This window comes from Buteo buteo, chromosome 10 (genome assembly GCF_964188355.1).
Source record: "Buteo buteo chromosome 10, bButBut1.hap1.1, whole genome shotgun sequence".
NCBI lineage: Eukaryota > Metazoa > Chordata > Aves > Accipitriformes > Accipitridae > Buteo > Buteo buteo.
In genome coordinates, this window is record NC_134180.1 from 10908859 (window position 1) to 10929431 (window position 20573).

The following is a 20573-nucleotide window of genomic DNA, read 5'->3' on the forward strand; positions in this document are numbered from 1 at the left end:
TGTGTCAGGGGTAGGGGGAGCCATTCCAGCACTGAGAGATGCTCAGATGGATGGAGGAGGAGAGGAATGGATCCCCATTTCACCCATGACAGCATGGAAAGCACAAATATCCTCCCGCTGGCATCCCCAAAGATATGACCAAGACCAAAACAGCTCTAGAATGGACAACTCCAATTCCCCTCAATCCACATTTCCCACTGGCATCCTTATCTTAAACAAGGAGCATGTAACTGGCGTCTTCGTCTGTCACTTACTGCCAAGGTCATGATCTCCCTCTTCTTCAGAGCTTCTGTGATTTTCCCAGGGGGAAGGCAGAGCAGCCTTTGGTCTCCACAAACAGCCTAAGTAACAGCCCTCTCCTCTGCTCCCCAAATAGCTTCTCAATGCCTACAAGACCAGAGTATTCCAAACTAGATGGTATTTACAGCAGGGTGGGCACTGCAAGCTAACACACAAACACAAGGAAGGCCAGAAGGACACATGAAGGCACAGCTATCAGCTAAGCAGCAAAAAAACCAACCCCAAAGAATAGGGCAGAGGATAGAAGAGAGACAGAGAAGGGCCATCAGGTTTTTCAGATTCAAAGCAAATGTTTTTCCAAGAGCATCCAAAGCTCATTGGTGAGCAGCTAGTTGCATGTTAATACCACCTTGACCTGAGGAGTATTTGCAACCCTGGGAGAGTGGAGCTTGCAAGAGGAGTATAGGCAACAACAGAAAGAGATTAGGGATGAGAGGGCTATGGACCGCCATTATTAGAAATGAGCATGGGCATGAACACCACCTGAAATTATGGTATTTGAGGGAACAAGTCCAGATATGAGGGCCTCCTTCATGATGATGCTGACCTGTGGCACTCTTGACTTAAAATTCTACTGAATAACACTAGCTGACAATCTGGCTCCAAGGCAGGCTTAGGTACCACACTGCATACTGTTTTACTTGTGCGGACTCATGGTGGGCAGAAAGCAAGATGGGGAAGAAGCCTGGACCTTGTATTGCTCTACAGCAGCACAGTGGAGCCACACTGATGCTTGTGCAGAGCTGGTGCTGGGTCAGGAGCACATGGCTCTGTATGGGACTTAATGATGCGCTGTCGTTGTGTGACATTTCAGGCTATCGAAAAAAGGAAAGGAAGATGAAGTGCAGCAGCTTTAGTGACTGTGTTACCACAGAATAGTGGAATCACTTATAACTGCGGATGGAGAGGACCTCCACAGGTCATCTACTCTGACTGCCTTGTTTGAAACAGGTCTAATTAAACCAGGTTGCTCCAGGCCACGTGCAGTTGAGACCTGAACAGCTCTGAAGACAGAGGTTTCACAATTTGTCTTGGCAATGTGTGCCAGTATTTAACCACCCTCATGGTAGAAAAAATTCCTAATGTCTAATACAAATTTCTCATGTTCCAGCTTGCATCCATTGCTTCCTGTCCTATCATCATGCATCTCTTCTTAGAGTCCTGCTCCACCCTCTATGCATCACCCCAACACATCAGATGGGAAAGCAATCAAAGGACTACAGCTTTGCATGGAAAACTATTACTGCACTAGACCTTACTACACTAAGGTCTAAAGACCCAAAGCTTCCTTTCTGATCAGTTGAAAAATCACACTCCACCCATGATCCCAGGCCTCCCTGGAGAACCCTCACACTCCTTTCTCATGCTTTTCCTTGGACAAGTTTGTCCTAGCCCATGGGGCAGACAGCATCTTCGCACTTGTGGATGCAAGTCAAGCTCTGAGCTGGCTTGGTCAAAGGAGAAGACTTGACATACTCTGGAGAGACAGGGTTGTTGCTGCTTTTCCTGGCAGCAATTTCTGGCAGCAGCAGCAACAGGACCACTGCTGGTGCACAGGTGGGAGAGAGGAGAGGATCTGCTAATCTCTGGGGCAGTAGCATGGACAATCAAGCTGTAAGGCAAGCCTGATGTGGTTTAAGGTGGGACAAAAGGAGCAAGAGTGGCACTTTCTAGTGAGAGCCACCACATAACAGGAAGTCTTGGGGCCGCAACAGTGGCCATTACCACTGAAAGGCAAAAGATGGCACTTCCAAATGAAAAGTGAGGCCAGCATGTACCCCATGCAGTACCATAAATCAAACTGAATTCTCTGGGTACTGCAAAGGATGCAGTGTGTAATGCCACAGGAATTCCACTGCAATTCAAAAATAGGAGTCTTTTCCCTGTAGACGTTTCAGTGGGGATGTGGGAGTGGGGTTGGGTGGAAGCTGTCCAAGTGCCCTCCATGGACAGCTGGAAAATACTTGAGACCCAGCCAGCTCCAGCTAACCATAGAGTCTAATGAAGTCACAGGGGATTCCTGGCTCTCCTTTCATGTCCTTCATCCACCACAAGGAAATTCCTCTTCCTACTCCCCCCAAGCGGGGAGGCTCCCTTTTTCCCCAAACCCCTGCTTGACAAATGAGGAATCCCTCAGGCTTCCCAGGAACAAGCACCAGCCTGCCAATAACATTTTTGTTGTGCGGATAACACGTTCCCCCAAGGCTGCAAAGGGTTAACGCAACACACAGCAACCTTGCTTCCGAGGCAGCAGCCACAAGCCCAAGAGCTGCAACTCAGTCCATGAAGATGGGTGCTGAATCAAGTGGCATGAATATTTTCAGAGAGCAGACTCTCTAAACTCTCCATATCATCAGTGAAGAAACATGCTCCTCCAGATGGTGAGCCAAAGTGAACATCTTCTGATTCACCCCACCAAAGGGCTCCTCTCCATGGTGACTCTAGGGGGGGGTCTAAAGTGATAATCCTCCAGACTCAGGCTCTCTGCTTGCATATATGAATCCTCCTTGCTAGAGTTTGTAAACCCTCATCCCTGTTCCCATCACATGAATTCCCAGGCGATGCTCAGCCTTGCCTCAGGCAATCAAAGCCCACTACCACAACATAAACAGGACATGGTACCATCCTGGCACAGTGCACAAACCAAAATGGGTTACTTGCCTCCAGACTAGACCGATGGTGGCTCTCGTAACTGCAGCTGCCTCACACTCTGAGCTTACCTGCCCTGAAATTTCTGGCATTAATGCAGCTGGAAGGATGCTGTATTCTCAGGTAAAAGCTTAAGTCCTTCTGTACTTGTTAAGACTACTTGTATCCCCATGACCATGGTCTAGGAGCTCTGACTCTAGTCCAGCACTATGCTGGTATGCCACAAACATCATTGCCAGCATCACGACAACTTGACAAGGCAGCAACATCCAAATGACTCTCATCTGGACAGGCTTTGGTAACGCAGCCAGATACAACACACATGCAAGAGGTGAAGCGAAGGCTGAGGAAAAGCCAGACATTCCCTTGGGATCATGGGAGGCACAACACTGCTGGAATAATACCTCCTGTAGTCCTCAGGAATCTCTCATCATCTTCACTGGGTGTTGGACTCCAGCCAAAGAGCATTTGGGTACACAAGGGATGAGGGCATCGCACACCTCTTGGACATGCCTGGAAAAACCCACCTCTGAGGCACTGACAGCATGAGTAGAAGAACAGCCTAGGAAGCAGCCATCACTGGCAGCATCGCTTAAGAGACAGTTTAAAATTTGCATGAGTGGCTGAGTATCAAGATGTCAAAAAGGGTGACAGTGCAAAACATTTCTATGTGAGGGCCTTCAGGATCAGGGCTTTCCCTTACATCTGAGCAATTCCTGTTGGATTCAGAGGTAACCCTCAATCTCCTTGTGGTGGATTTGGCTTTGGGACTGAAGCAGTAGCAGATGCTGCAGTGTCAGAGAGTTGCACTGGCAAAGCTGCAAATGGGATCAAAAAGACAAGTTGTGGTTCGAGGCTGTGACCCTTCCATATAGATTTACTGGGGAAAGGTGCCAAAAAGGCTGCAGATCACTAGCACACAGCAGGAAAGCTCCCAGTTACATCAGATGGTAGTACACAACTTCTTGAGGTCAGATTTGGGAAAGGAAGACAATAACATTAGTGTTAGACCAGAAAGCCCTGCAGGGCATTTTGCCCTGAGATAGACTGAAGAATAAGCACTGCTAACAATGGCATGACCCAGCTATTCCTGGAAGTGTTTGCTAAAAAGTTATTCACTAAATCATCACTGAACCAGCCAAAGGCAATGCTATTTTAGACCTGGTTTTGGTAAGCAGCATAGAAATTATGGAAGAGCTGATGAGAGAAAGAAAACTTGGCCTGAACTAATAATGAGTTGATTCAGATTAACTTAAATGGGGGGATGAACACAGACCTTGAACTAAGAATTGAAAACCAGGACTGACAAGCAGACACCAGCTGCATCTGAGATACTGGGGAGAATGGGTTGAAATGGGAATTCCCTGAAATCAAGCTGACTCCAGTGAAAATGAAGAGTAAAAGACCCTTTTAGAAATAAAAAGAGCAATAGAAAGGAGCAAATCTGCTGAGCAGGGAAGGTGGAGCTGAAGCTCGGCATAATTGAGATGCATCCCTGGACAAAATTAATGTATGGTCTTTACCTTTATTCAGGATTGTGAGGCAGAATTCAAGTTCCCTTCCAGTGGGTTACAAGATTAAAGGCATGGTACTGGAGCAGAGCTCAAGATAAAGGAAAAAAAAAAAGGGGGCAGCAGTTGGATGGGGGCTGAAGTGCCATTTGGACTGTGTGGGGGGGGAAGATGAACTGGTTGGGAGGTGTCAGTGAGTCCCAACTCTGAAGGGGGCAGGATGTAGGGATACAGAACAAGGGGCAAAAAGCAGGAGGGAAGAGTGCAGAAATAGAAATGTTCATAGATAAGCAAAACTCAGTGGATGTAATACATTTGGAACAGGGGAAATGCCACCCCAAATCCAGAAGGACTGGCTGCAGGGCATATGACTGAAGCTAATATGATACATGCAGTGATGTCTACAGGGGTGAACAAAGATCATATCGAGACAGGCTGATCTGGTTGTCCTCTCCCTGACAGACCTTCCAGATTTTCAGGTATAAGGGTCTTCATGTTTTTATTTTCACCCTCCTACCCCATCTTTCAAAAAAGTAATAGAAACGCTTGAACCCAGGGACTGATGTAGATGTGATCACCTGAAGGTCAGTGAAGGACTTACAATGCCCTTTCTGGGCAAACTTTGAATATACTGCCAAGGATGCCAAATTTTTAACCAGCTGTCTGCACTGACAGATCCCAGACCCTGCCAGTGTGAACACAGGCAAAGGCATGCTGCGCTTGTTGGCCTTTCTCTTAGGAAGCCACGGTCAGGCATTAAGGACTTGTCTTTGCCTCTGGCACTACACCAGGGCACCAGACTTTAGGAAACCCACATTAATTCCTCCACACCAGCCTGCTCAGATGCTGTTTGCTTTTCTGCCACATGCTGGTTTCCTCTCTGGATCTTGTTACATATCTGTTGACAGCTTACATGCAGGGTGAGGGAGCAGGGACCAGTTTTAAGGCTGGTTGCACGTGGCACACCGGTAGAACTGAAGATGGTCCCCCACTTGTGTTGAATACGTGAGAATAAGCCTCAGGAGAAGTTTACCCCCAGCTGTTCTCTTGCAGCATGGTGGGCACCCTCAGGACACCCATGCCAATGACTGCACACCCCCTAGCAGATCTTCTGACCTCCCTTTCCAATGCTATCTTCAGATACAGCCTCCTCTTGTGGCTTTGCCAAATTTGAGGCTTCTCTTGGAGGATGCTAAAGTATCTGCATCATCAGCCTCCAGCCCCTGGGATTTCTGACCTGCACAGCAGGACTGGCAAGTTCCCTCCACTGCTTGTCTGAAGGGACAGGGATGTTCAGTAGATCTTTGTTCAGCCAGATTAATCACAAGTGCATCAGATGCTTGGATCATTGAAAAACACTGGTTTCATGTTGGCACCCTCAGGACAAGGCTGGCTTACTGCCTCACTCAGCTGCTAGCTGCCATGCATATGATGGGCACCATGGCCTGTCTGAGGGCCTCTTGGGATGGCTTTGCTGGGAATCCCAGCACATCTCCATGTGCCTGTGTAGGTTTCCTGGCTATTACTGAGGTACCACCAGCCCTAGGACATCTTAGGAGAAGGTAAGTTTTTTGAGAACCACTCATCTGAACCCAGGCATCAGCATTTTGTCTAAGTTGCACTTCAGTTTCCAAAAAAATTCCAATGGTTGTGGCTACTTGACAGAGCTACAGTCTCTCCTGAGGTCCTGGAGGAGTCAATCCTACACTGCAGAAAGCACCAAGACCAATCACCAATGATCCCGAAAGGTCAGGTCGTCCTGGTGCCTGACACAGAAGTCATTACATCACGATCCCAGGACAAAGTCCCACAACACTTGCTCTAGGAATATATGTCTACACTCTCCCCAGGGACAGGAACCCCCATGTTCCCCTTCGTCTGCCCCAAATTAAATTCCCTTAAGAAGGGGAGGACCAATTCACCACCTTGTCTCCTCCATTCCCATCACAAATATCATCTGGCATCACCACGTTGCTGGAGGGGAAGGGACATCTTTTCACAGTGGCCTCAGGAGGAGGCATCTAGACATGGTTCCATAGCGCAGATATCATCCCCCAGCAAGAAACGGCTCAGAGAGGTGACAGTGCAGAGGGAAGAGGAGTGCTGGGTCAGGAGCAGGCACACACAGCAGAGAAGTCCAGGGCTACAGAAGGGAGCAGAGGGCTGCGGTGAAGATGATTGAAGGAGGCATGAAGCGAGACAAACAAGGGAAGCACGGCCCCTGGCTCAGCAGGGACCACCTGACCTCTCCTCCAAGGGGGCACAGTAGCTTTCAACTGACTTCGGCAGCCAGCCCACGTCATGAGAGTTGTTGCTGTCTGGCAGAGATGGCAAGCAGCAAAGCCCTAATCAGAAAGGACAGCTGGATCGCAAAGCTCCCTCCTGTGCTTCTCTGCCCATCAAGATGTGGGAGCTGGGGCTGGGACCCCTTTCTGCTGTTCCCCCATCCTTGGTGCATCCCCTGAAAACTGAAGGCTGCTCTCAGAGGGGACAACAGCCACACCGACAGGTCCCAGCTCTTTAGGTCCCCTCCTGAGGTGGACCTGCCAGAGCTGCAACGCTCCATCACCGGTGCTCAGCAGGGACACGCAGGATCTTTCTGCTCCGCAGTACGTTTTAGGACTGGCAGAGCTCTCGCCTCCCATGCATGGAAAGAGCTACCAGCAATGTTCCAGTGGGGACATCTACTCTTCCCGCCCCTTCTCCCACACATTGTCAAGCTCCTGGTCACCGGCCTTCCATCTCTTGAGCTACTTCTCACCCAGAGGCAACCTGCAGGGATCCCCTGCAGTCCCACCACGTTCACATGCCCGCAGTCTGCTTTAGGGTCCACCACAAGACCAGCAGCCCCAAAGGCTTTCCTTCGCAGGGCAGAGAGACAAGGACCTCATCTTTGCAAGGTCATCTTCCCAACAGCTTTCCTCATACAACCTCAGAGGTGGAACATTCCTGTATAATTCAAAATGGAAAACCCTGTCCCACCAATAACAGATCCACAAATGCAGCATTTCTTACAGCACTTCAGCCCTAAAGCATCGTTTGGTTCTGCCAAACAACCAAAGCCTGTACACATTTGAAAGTTAATACAAAATAAGCCAAAAGTTTCCCAAAAAGCTCCTGCAGGAGGCTGCCTTTGAGCTTGTGTTAGCACTACAGATTCACCCCATGAACCTTCCTTTTTACCCCCTCAGGGAGGACAAATCCATGCAAGTCCCATAAACTTCCTGGCTTATGTGACAATTCTTGTGTTGCTTAAGCATAATGGGCCATCAACTTTCCCCTGGGATAAATTTGTCCTGACAATCTGTGTTTTAGTGCTCTACATCTTGGGAGAGTTGATAGCATTTGGGGTTTATTTTAATGGGAGTCGGTAGCCATGATCAATTGTAAAAGCTCTATTTCCACGGAAATGGGTATTTAATAGATTTTTGAAAATGGTGGTTATTGACCCAATGGGCCTTAATGGCTTAAAAACCATCTGATTGTAGTATGTAAGAGTAAATGCATATGATTTTCAAATGCATACTGGAATAGGTAGTAAAAACCCTTTTAAATTGCAGGGACCTTGTCAATAGGGAGTTTCCATTTGCTTATTTGGCCTTTCTATTTCTATCAGAGTGAATCATGGCCATCTCTTCCTCAGAGAGGCTTACCACTTCCTCACGGGTGAGATCATCTTAAAACACGCGACCCATCTGAGACCCATCAAAGTACGGGGATGTCTTTCATCAGACCAGGCAGCGATGCCGACTCAGGCTTTTGGAGCGGCTGGGCTCCCAGCTGCTCTCGTGGTGGGAGCAGAGGACACACGGACCATCTCTCATCCTCCACGGACCGTGCACCCCTGTTACTCCCCAGGGAGAGCTCACTGGGAGCTGAAAAGCCACAAGTGCCTCAGACTCCTGGGTTCAAACTCAACCTACAGGCTCCCAGCTGATGATCTTGTAGTGAAATTCACAGGCAGAAATCTTGGATTATTTGGGGTTAACACATACCAAAACATCAATAGGAGTGAACTCCAAGAAGAATGTACTAATTACTAAGAACTAATCCTGGAAGCAGCGACCCCTTTGCCCATCACAGGGGCAGCTCTCCTCTCCTGGCTGGCCTTTTCATGAGCCTGCAGGAACACAGATGCCCAAGGTTTTTTAATCTGTTTGAAACCAGTCTGTGGGTCCAGCCATTGCAAAGATGAGATCCCAAGCCACACATGTGCAGGACAGCAAGCCTGGAAGGTACATGTCACCACCGTAGAATAAGCCAGACAAAACCCAAGGACCAGAAAACTCCGAAATTTCAAAGGAACATCTGTCCTCCTGCTCCCTCTTACCTTCCCCTTCAAAAACCAATGAATCTGGAATTAGAGGGTTCAGAGCCACAGTCTGTTGCTTCTCCTCATCATCAGTGGAATAAGCAAAGAAGACAAATATTGCAGGTCACTGTCTGCTTCCACCCCAGTAAGGTGCCTCCCACTGCCATCCCCAAGTAGGTCCATAACGCAGCATGCCATCTGCTTGCAGCATCATTCACCTCCACCCCCTGAACCCCAAGAGCGTGCAAGGAAGGAGCAACACTGCTGGCCAAGTGCAGACTCTGGGTGCAAACTCCAGGGCTTGTGCATGCCTGGGAGATAGGATCCTGCTGAGTTGGGCTTTCCACCCGTGTCCATCACTGACCCCCCTCTCTCTCGGCAAGCACAAAGGAGGCTCAGACTATCACAGTGGCCTCTGAAAACGCATCATCATTCCCCCAGAGCATCTGGCCATCTGCAAAAGCATGGACCTAACAGCGTACCTAGCAAGTCAGGAAGCTACTGCATATCTCTGGGGGCTGTGAGAAGGAGGGGGGAGCTGTCATCATGAGACATCATCCCTGAAAACAGGGAAACGGCAGTGGCTGGGGGGAGTTAATCAGAAGAAATCAAAAGAAACAGAGTTAAAGATCCAGTTTTGAACCATTTAGGGGAAGGAAAGGAGCCCTGCCAGGGAGAAAGGCAGCAAAGCAGCAGCTTGGGGAAGGAGGGGAGCCCAGCATTGCCCCAGCTGGCCAGGCTCCAAAGCCCAGCACAGGCAACATCCAGGTTCCAGTACACCCCAACACGCTTTGAAGAGGCTTGCTATCACCATGCAGCGTAAGCGCTCACCTTTTGACAGTGTTGATGCTGGCTGGCTAGATGCTGGCATCATACAGAATGCATGTGAGAGAGGGCAAGCAAGAAGCACCAGGGGAAGTGGAGAAATATGTTTGCAGCCCCTTGTGGTTTTGCAAGGCAGAACTCTACAGTAGCAAGTTATTCTAGAGCAGAATCCAAGCTAAACAAAGCCAGGTATGGTTTACTTCCTGCCTGGATTGTTTGTTTCAAAGAAAAAAAAAAAAAAAAAACAAACAAACAAAAAAAAAAAAACATCCCAGGTCAGGACCAAGTCTTACAGCACTTTTTGCCTGTCTAAGGTTGCACAGATAAGCCTTGTCCCATGTAACCCACAAGAATAGATCTGTAAATCAGCTTTCTCTTACTTTTTGCCTGCAGCAAAAATACAAAGCAACATCCCAGGTTTAGGGAGGTCTTAAGGTCTCTGCAAACAAGTCAGTGTCCGCAGGAGCCTGAATTTCACTGCCAATTTTTATAGTGCAGTTCACAATCTGCTGAGGGAATGCAGAGCAGATGATAGAGGTGGGTGCAACGCTCCTGGTCTCCACCAGCACTGCGTGGGCTTCATGTGGCTGAGCAGAGTCTCTGGGCCTGGAGGCTCAGCAAAGCACCCCAGACAAAGGGGAACTGCATAAATGAGGGCATCATTTTTTACCTTGCATTTAGCCAGGACTGAGCAGCTTCATCTCCTTTCATTAAATGCCTCTTCCCCATCCAGGGACTAGGAGGCAGGAGGCCACAGCCACAGCCCCAGCATCAACAGCAGCACCTCATTGCTGCACAACTGCGGGGCAAGATGTCTAAGACTTCGTGCCTCAGTTTCCCCGGCTGAAGAGCTGGGATTACCCCTGCCCACAGCACAGGTGTTCGCAAACATCTCAGAAGACATGATCTTTGCTATGCAGGGTTTTCAAAGGAGCTTGAAGAAGTTAGGCACCCATATCCCACTGCTGTTCAATGGAAAGCAAGTGTCCAGCTTTTCACCCGGTGCCTCCTCCTTTCCCACCCATCTCCCACAGCATCCTCCTTCATAGGACAGACCTCAAAGAGATGGTGTGAAAGATGAAGATCTGTAGACTGAACGAGCATGGTGAAGATGACCCTACGGCACGTGTTCCAGCAACCATGTGCCACACTACTGCCTAAAACCTGTCTCCAGCCAAATTGCTGGGACTGATGCACATCACCACCAGCACCATGTTCAGCGCCAGGTCTCAGGAGATAGAGTGCATGTGGAGCTCTGTGCTAGGACCAGTCGAGGCTGGAGAGAAACATGGTCTAATGCAGAGCAGGAGGCAGCTTGGTCCCCTCCTGAAAGAAGGCATGGCTGCTGCAGAGGGGCCAGACCACAAACTGCTTTCTGCATGGATGAGGGAGGCAGAGCCCTGAGATTGAGGTCATCTCCAAATACTGTTCTGGTGACCACCAGGTGACAAGCAAAAGTCAGTCTCTCTTCTTCATCCAGCCTCCCTGACTAGTAGGACAACAGAAAAGGAAACACAAACACTGCAAGGCTGGAGAAGGATTTCCGATGATGCTCAGATGAGCCCACAGCAGCCTGCAATGCACATGCCCATCCATCAGTGGGGCAGTATGGCCTTGCAACAGTAGTCAGTGAAAGGGTGGCAGAAGACCAGAGTGCCACCATTCCAGTCTCTGGCCTGCCTCATCTGTTCAGGCTAAAAGCTCCTGGGCACCAGCAGAAGAAGGACCCTTTAATAGGGCTGACAACATTCTGAGCAGGGATGATGCTCCCAGGGGCATTAAGCTAACAGGTCGTAGTTCCTCTGCAAGGGGAACCACACAGCCCTGTGGTCAATAAACACCCCCTCAGGTATTCTTCACCATGATGGCAACACCCAGTCTTGCTAAAAGGTCCAAAACTTTGCTACCTTCACCCTAAACTTCTCACTGAAGGGCAAAAACTTGCAGCCTTGATATTGGTCAGGAAAGGGATCAAAACAGAGAAAAAGAGGAAAAGAAATCTTTTCAAGCCAAACATGTCCCCCCTGCTTTATATAGATTTTTTTTTTTTTTTTTTGAAGGGAAAAACCAAGTCCCAAGCCTCCAATTTATTTTTAGGTCGAGGCAATTGGGTGTCCCAGCCGGAGCATGGCGCGCGCAAGCCAGCATTCTAAAAATGCCTTCCTCGTGGATATAAAAAGGATGCAAGATAATTTACTGGGGAAGTTTTGTAATGCAACGATCAGACGTTAACCACAAACAACAAAAAATCTGAGGCTGCCTCTGATCTCCAGCACAACCCTTAGCAGGCAACATTCGCAAAGGCTCAGCATCCTCGCCCTCCCCAAAGCCTCCCAGGAAAGTCCTCTGCCTCATGCCATCTTAGTGGGTTTGGGCTCCACCAGACCTGTTCTGTCTCACCCCATCACCCTCTGCAAAGGGGCAATTTCATTTCCTAAATAAAGGTGGTGGCTGGGCCAAGGAAAACTAAAAGCAGTATGTTCGCTTAACAACTCCAACGGCTGCAGCTCAGCCTGCCAATCGAAACAGGAATTAAATCATCCCAGAGACCCCATCAACACCAAGCTGATGGTGTCCCACCGGATGGCTGCTCAGCTCCTTGTCGCCCTGCCATTTCATTTCCTGGGGTCTTGCTAACCTGGCCAGTGTCTCAGCTGGCATCCTCTACCAGCATGCAAGGGTACAGTTGGACAAGGAGGAGCCCTGTAGAAGGCTGAAGATGAGGAAAAAGAGTCACCCCCCCCAGCCATCGGACACACGCTGTTCCTTCACAATTGCCATCCCAATACAATCGGCCCCCCTTAAGTGAGCCCCCGGGACAGTGGTGTTTGCTAGAACAATAGCTCACATGTGGGACAGCTGTTTTCCCCAAAAGCACCCAGGCTGCCCACAGCCGCTGGGCAGGGGTCCTCTCCCCTCACTCACACGCAGATCATGTTCTCCCTCTCCCACAGAGACATGGTCACCCTTGGGGGCACGTGGCAGGTTCCTAGAGGAACACGCTGCCTGGCACCTCCATGCTCACAAGGCTTGCGGGAGCGAGCGAGACTCGTCATGTAGCAGAGGCTTACTGGAAATTAACCCTTGAGCCTTCTACCTTGGGAAGAAAAGGAGTGCATTACTGTAGATTTTATTTCCTACTTTTAGCACCCCAAAACATACAGAAGAAGATTTGGGCACATCAGCACTATGCTGCCGCTTGCTATAAAAAGCAAGCTGCTTTGGCTAGCACCAAAGCCAGGGGCTGGGACCCAGCCTTTGGACCTGGACACATCTATATCCTCGTGCTCCTCTTCCAGCCCCACTCCTCTGCTCCCTCAACAGAGCTCTGGTCCCACCAGGAGCCACTGTGATATAGAGCCCTCTGCTCTTGACCTGTGTCCCCAAGACCTTGCATGGTCCCTTGGACAGCTGCACCGAGCTGCCACCTTCCCTGTGGAAAGAAGTCACTCCCGCAGTCCCACTGGCCTGATGCCATGTTGGAGGGGCTGAGTCAGACCCTGGTCTTGCCACACGTGCCTTAGAGTGTGCCTCCGTGCTGGAGCCCCCATCACCACTTCCTCTGCCACTCCTGACCTTCTCCTCATGGACCTCTCATCATTTGATATTACCTTTTATTTCCTTTTATCTATCAGCCCATGCTGGAGAGGTTATAATCTCCCTCTCTCACATCTTTGTGAGAACAAAAGCCCCAAAGAGGCCTTTTGAGTGCCCAACTCATAGCTTCATTTACGATAAAGTTTGGGAGATACAAGACACAAGGACAGACAAGTGCATCACGTGGAAGGAAAGGAACAGCCTTCACAGCAAGCAAGGAACCAGAAAGAAGAAATAGAAAGACAAAGCAAACAAAATATATCTTGCAGGGACAGCAAAGGCAGCAGCTAGAGGCCAAGGTGTGCAGTTCCCCAGTGGCACAAGTGTAGACACATTGCAGAGCCCACTAAGTCACACCAACCAAGCCCACAGTGGATGCATTATCTCACCACTCTGAGCCCTCCCTCTTGGGAGCAAAACCCCGCTGTTGGGCTCACCTTTGGCACAACGCACCAGACGCTTACTACAGGGTAGTAACATGCCAAATACTCTCCAATGTACTTTGAGAAGGTCAAAAGCAAACTTGGGGTCTTCACCCCCAAGCTAGGGCTCTGGGTGAGCTGAGTAACCCAGAGGCACGTTTACATGGATATAGCCTCCAAGTCCCATCACAAGCAAGCAGCTTGGTAGACATCCTGCCTGCCATATATAATGGGCTCTATCAAGGACAATCCCTTCTATCTTTGCCAAATTTTGAAATCAGTAATCAATGGGAAAGCTCAGAGAGAGCATGTTTTCCTACAAAGGAAAGTATAAGGTTTTTGATGAGCTCAAATCCAACCACTTTCACGAAGTTTTAAAGCATCCACCACAAAACCATCAGGTTCCAGCAAAACGCCCTGTTTATTACTGCACCTCCCCAGTCCCAGCAGGTCTACTACAGAGGAGAAGCAACAAGCTCAGAAGCCAGTGAATCCATCACTGACATGTTTGGCGTCCCCAAAGCACTCGTCTCACCACCACACATGCGAGCACTGAGACCAGGCCCTTGATACTCAATACTTTGGGAACACCAGGACATGGGTACAGGCCAGTAGGACTCCAAGAGGTGTCAGAGGGAGCCAAAAAGCAGCCAGAGCTCAGGCCCTGACCAGGGGTACTCCCTAACCATGCTCTCCTCGTGGGAGCATTAGGCAAGCAAATAGTCTCTTCCACTCCACAGGCAGTGTGTTCAATAATTTGCAGATAACACACCCTCTCTATCCATCCTTCAAGTGACCAACCACCACAAGCAGCAAATGAAGGTGCCTGCAGACACCTACCACCTCTAGTTGAAGCTATGCTCTGCAACAGTATTAGTGACCTCAGGTTGTTCCCAAGGCTTATAATTTTGAAGTAACATTGCACATACCAGCCCTCGTTCACCATGAAAAAAATCTGCTAATGTTTCCTGTGGCAAGGGAAGGGGAAGTGAGCAGCTAATTTGAATGTGTTTTACCATCTGGTTGGGATTAAGGGCTGGGCAGGTCAGCTGTTGCCCCAAGATGCCATCCTTGCCTCACCTGCTCTCAATATTACACCTTTTATGCTACCAATCCAACCACATTCAGCTGAACACCTCCTGGCAATGGGCTGCTCAAGTGCCAGAGAATAGCTTGGAGCAATTCATTCATCCTCGGGGGTTGTCCACCAGAGAGATATTCAGTGAGGTTAATCTGGATCAGCTTTTGAAGACACCACTTAAACAGCGGGAGGGTCCCAAGCAGCCTTAACCCAATTAAGGATCCTTCCTTTAGGAGGGGAAGCCAGCTAAGCTTGCATTAAAGCCCATCAAGTGTCCTGTTAATCAGGTACACTTTAATATCACAGCTGTGGTCATCCCAGTGGAGGCCACCAAGAGACTGGAGACACCTCATCATTTTTCACCTCCTTTTGCCACTTTGGTTATTTCTGCCGTTACTTTGGGTAGTGAGATGAAAGGCCCAGCAGCTCTGCCCTTATCCACTTTGCTCTCCAGACTCCCCTTCCAGTTTTTCTTTTCACATTAACTGTGTCACACACCAGACTCTCATTGACTAACTGCCGGAGGGAGACCCTTGCTGAGTGTTAATTGCTGTTAATGAGCTGTTGCTGTTTTCCTTCCAAGAGCACCAATTACAACAGCACTCAGCCACTGCAAGAAGATGCATGTCTGCAGCAAATCAAGGCAAATTTTACTCCAAACCCTGGCGTTATGCTGCCAGCAACTCCTGGAAAATGCTTTAAATCAGGATGAGACTGGGCAAAGGATGACAGCAGGCAGCTCTTCTGCTATTGCCTGTCCGCTTTTTCTTCATATGGTGGGTCAGGGTGAGTGAGAAGTCCCTGACTTGCTTCCTATGGCTCCTGTTGTGGTGCCTTGCAGGGATGTCTACACTCAGCTGTTTACCTGAGCTCTCACTCAAGTCTCCCTCCAGCCACAAGCATGCAGTCCCACCGGTGGGTTTTATGTGTGGGTGGTGGCCCAGCTGGCTCAGAGCACGGCAGGACTTGTCTTGTCCCACACACTACTAGAGGAGGTGCAGGAAGGACTTGGCAAGACGGCTTGATGGCCTGGTGTTGTGCACCACAACGCTGCCATCATTTCAGCATCATCCCCTACCCCAGGGTAGCTCCTACCTGGGCTACAGCAGGGTCCATCCCCACCAGAGCTTTATAATCCTTCCTTCCGAACCTGCTTTCCCTCCTCTGCTAAGCATGGATGAGGGAATATGCTAGTACCAAGTGTAGCCTTAGAAGTGTACTGAAGTGTCCACCAGCTAAGAAGCACTGGAGCTACTGCTGGTCCTAAGGCTTCTCCCTCTGATTTGCCTTTCTCAAATCCGCAGACCAAGGTAGATTTTTAAATGAGGGATGTGCAAGATGGTAAAAGCTTTTGCATGAGTGCTTAAGGTCATGCAAGTTAAAACAAGCTATCGAGACCCTTCACTAAAATGAACTGAACCTGTCTACAATGCTAGTAAGAAATTGTCCAGTGTCTGACTCTGACTTTCCCATTTGGATTATTTTTGGCCATACCAAGAAACATTCACATCCAAACCACTCTTTGTGAGAGCCTTGAAATGAAATACAGCAGAGCTGATTTACTCCATGAAAAAAAGATCCCAAGATTTTTGTCTTGCCACCTTGATCTGAAAGGAGATTTAGAGAGCACCACCTGCAGCGGGGTTTCCCTCTCCTGCTCTCCCAAAGCCGCAGCTCCCTCCTGGGCTCTGGCACGTGGTTCTCCTGCAGGTATGAAAAAGTGCAGGTGTCTCAGCAGAGCAGCAGCCAGCTTGCTCCCTCGCTTTTCTCCAGTCAGATCGAAAGCTGTTGTTCACATTGAAGCACCTGGCTTCTATTGCGCTGCCTTTCCGCAGTTTGTTAAATTTTATTTCACGTTATTTCTCCTGTTTTGGCTTCCCCCCTAAAAATCCTTCTGTATGTTCTTCAGCTGCCCCACTCCTCATAAATGTTCATTTAAGTATAATACCTTACAAGCAAACCCAGAGGTATTCACCTAGTGGGAGCTCTGCCTGAACAAAACCCCTTGGGCTAAGGTCACCTGCTTGTGTATCTTGGGATTCATCCACCAACTTCGGGGGAACAACAGTGACCTGGCCATGCCCTTGGGCGAGTTCAAGTTCACCTTGTTTTTTTTTCAAACCCACACTACCAATTTCCCAGTGGTTTTCCCACAAACATATATATTCTTCCCCAGGAGCCAGGGTACCCTCAGCAGGGATGAGCCCAGGGAGGGTTGGCGTCCACCAGCATCTCTGAAGAAGCCAGCCAAAAGCAACTCAGAAGAGCTCCACAGCAGCAGGATTCAACTCATGCCCCCACGTTTCCCAAATGCTGGGCACACCGGATTTCGTTTTTCAAAGCTTAGCCTACAAACAATCAATCTTGTCTTCTGCGCAGGCCAATGAGGTCTGCGGAAAGAAAATTGCAAAAGAACTGTTATTTCCCTAGTGTTCCCATTTTCCCATTCCTTTCCCACAGAAGCAAGGTTTTTGTTTTGTTTTGTTTTTTTTCTTTCCCAACTTTCAGGGGAAAATCCTGACAAATGGAAGCCCTGATTCATACCAGCAAAAATTTGGCCTTTTTTTAATTTAAGGTGGAGCCCTTCTTGTCTGAGGATGAAAACATTTCTCTAACTGCACACAGAGGGCCAGCACCAAGCCCTTGCCCTGCTGAAGCAAAGGCCGAGTAGCATTGGATACTCGTGGCCACCGTGAGCAGAGAGTTGTTGTGCAGGCAGGAGAGTTGTCATGCAGGCAAGAGAGCCACTCGTCTCCCCCCCGCTCAGGAAAGCACTGCCCATGCTCGCTCACAGGGATGGGAAACAAGGGGACGGGCAGGCACAGGGTGGCGATGGTGGCTGTCACCAAAGAGACTTCCAGGGGTGGGGAAACATCTTCTGGGGGGATGCCCGGGCAGAGGCAGGGTGTGTGGCTCCGTGGCCAGAGGGATGCATTGGAAGAAAAGCTCCCCATTCTCCTCCCGTGTTTTCTTAGATGACTGAAGGACATGTGAGAAAGGCTCAGGAAGGGAGGAAGGGAAGTGCTGCTCCTCTCCCGTCACCGCCACCAGAGCAGAGACACCGGCTTCCCTCCACCCTCTGTGTCCCACCTGGGAAGCAGCAGAGAGAAAAAGCTGGGTTGCAAAAAAAGGATTTATGGCCACAGCCTACCTGCTCCTACAGCCCAGGGGAAAAAAGTGAAGGAGAAAGAAGATCAAAGGGGTGATGTGTCCCTAAAACCCTCCCTTGCAGCTTTTCTCCCCAGATGCTGCCATCCATGCTGCACCACTCCCGCTCCGGTGGGCACCTCTGCCCATCGCTGGGAGCCGGCAGCAGGGAATGAGCAATTTTCTCTGACACTGAGACAGAAACAGCTTAAAAAAAAAAAAAAAAAAAAGGAAAAGCCATGACCTTTTTTTCCCTTCCCTGTCTCCAGCCAGAAAGCACATTTGGCAGAGCCCTGAGTGCTGGAAGCCATCAGCGGGGCTGCCAGCACTTCAGAGGCTCCGGGGAGGAGGGCAGGAGTGCGCAAGCCACCAACCACGCCAAAGCCACTGTCCCTACTGCCCCGGGGTCCCCCATCACGTGGGGAGGGTCCCCCTCTCCATCCAGCCCCAGCTGCTGCCTCCAAAGGGCCCTGGGGAGAGCAAGGGTCCCCTAATGCTGCGCATTGATGCTCCATGGAGCAACGTGGGGTTTGCAGGGCTTTTTGCGCCTGTGGCGCGTGGTAAAGGCACACATTCTCCTCTGGCACCAAGCAGCCACCCCACATCTTTGCCTGAAGAGGGGGGATTTGCTCCCCAACCACCATTTGGCTTTGAGGTGCAGGGTTTGATCAGCCCTGCCCGTGCCCAGCCAAGGGCATCTCCCCTAGGCATCACTTCCCAGGGAGAATCTGGGGAGGCTTATGCACACCAACCCACACCTTATCAAATCCTGCCACTCACACCTAACAGCATCGCCTCCTTCTCTCCACCCCAGCACTCAGGAAAAGGCAGTTTCAATATAAATTAAGAAATCGGGCTTTAAGACACATTTATGGAAGGTGGGGAAGGGGCAGCAATCCCCCCCGCTGCATCCTGTGCAGGGGGTCAGGGGAAAGAGCATCCTTTGCACAGGGCCCCTCTGCCCACCCTGGGGATGTCCGCAGTCCCACTGGCCTATCACCGGAGACTGGCAGCTCTGCACTGGGAATCCCCCTGGGGAGGAGTTCCCCATCAATCCCTGCTAATTTTTGGGGGGGAAAACCACTTAACAGCAGGGCGTTGCAGAGGGGTAGGACTCAGTGCCATCCTGCACCCCCATCCCATGGGAAAACACCTCTCCACTTTCCCACACTGGAAAGTGGCAGGTCAGAAGCAACATTCAGGTGCAGAGTGGGTGATGGGGAGAGGGCGCACCCCATCCCTCAACATGCCACCCCACCCCCCCGTAGGCCCTGCACCTACCGCTGGGGTGAGTCGGGGTCGAAGCAGGTCCTGGCCACATCAGTGGCCCGCGGGTCGCAGCAGTCGCCGTCGTCGAAGTCATCCAACATGTTGTTGCACTCCATGTGGCAGACGCCATCGCGGCGCTTCCAGGAGAAGCAGCGGCCGGGCCGGCGGCAGTCCCCACCGTCGTAGCCAGTGAGGGGATGCTCACACTCAGGGTCGCAGCGCTCGTTGCCCACCTTGCTGGGCTCGCAGCCCAGGAGGATGGCACGGCGGCGCAGGGAGGAGTTGCGTACCTCCAGCAAGCTGAGCTGCCAGGAGATGTTGTAAGGTCGGAAAGCTTCACTCAGCGCCCAGTGTTGCCGCCAAACCTGCTCCCGGCTGACCGTCGGCCGCTTGCCGTCATCCTCCGCCAGGTTCACCACCCGGTACCGCACCACCTTCCCACTCCGCAGCGGCCAGTGCTGGTTGTAGTGGGAGACCAGCTCCACGTTATCACAGGCAGTCTGCCCGCAGGCGGGGGGGCCCAGCGGCCGCAGGACAGGGGACGGCAGGGACGGCAGCACCCACTGCCGGGGGAAGGAACCCTCCCGAAAAGGCTCCCAGCGATCCTCCGGGGTGGCGAAGCCGGCACCCAGAGCCAGCCCTGTCGCTCCACTGGCCGGCCCCTCCAGGAAGGGACGCTGGAGATGGGGTTGGGACAGGGCAGTCCGCCACAGGGCCAGCCCGGCCAGGTGTCCCCGGAAAGCATGCGTGGTCCCCCAGGCGTCCCCCCCCAGCAGCAGCGTGCGGCAGGAGGCCATGAAGGCGCTGTGCAGGGGTCCCCGCTGCCCACTGGCGCGGCCCACCCGTGCCCCGTCCACGTAGAGAGCCATCCACCGCCCGTCGTAGCTGGCGGCCAGGTGGGTCCACGCCTCAGGGCGGTAGCGGTGGTAGGCGGTCACCTCGGTGGCGGTGGCCGCCTGGTCCGTGCGGAGGGAGAAGAAGAAGCGAGCATCCTTCTTGCCGCCGAGCTGCAGGGCGCGGATGCCCAGTGCCCAGCCCTTATCGCTGGCTGTGTGTGAGCAGTTGTCGAAGACGCCTGCAGCGGGGACGGGGATGGGCATGGAGAGAGAGGAGAGCTGGTGAGGACTGGAGAGCATTGCCGCTCCTCCCTGGAGCACGAGCCAGGTCCTCAGTGGCGGGACAGTTCTTGGCAGGGCTGCGGGGAAGCTCCCACTGCCACTGCCATGGGTAAATGAAGGTAGCCAGCAGCTGGGCAATAGGTGCTGCATCAGGGGGACACCCCAGCCCCCGTCCAAAATCATTTGTATGAGCAGGTAGAGTAGCCGGGGGGGATGGCAAAGCAGGATAGGCGGGATGGAGAGGGAAGGAAGAGCATGGATGGGAGGAGAGGCTGAAGAGTAAGGTGTTTCTGAGCTGCTTTCCGTAGGAGCACTCCTGCGGGACGGGATTAGAGGCTAAAC

General features: G+C 51.1%; 1 protein-coding gene across 1 annotated transcript in view; it reads right to left on the reverse strand.

The window, feature by feature from the left end:
- Positions 1–20573, reverse strand: part of PAPPA2 (pappalysin 2) — a 93979-nt gene that overhangs the window by 68153 nt on the left and 5253 nt on the right. The window contains exon 2 of the mRNA XM_075037543.1: positions 19126–20188. Coding sequence (XP_074893644.1) covers positions 19126–20188 — 1063 coding nt within the window. The remainder of the gene's footprint in view (positions 1–19125; positions 20189–20573) is intronic.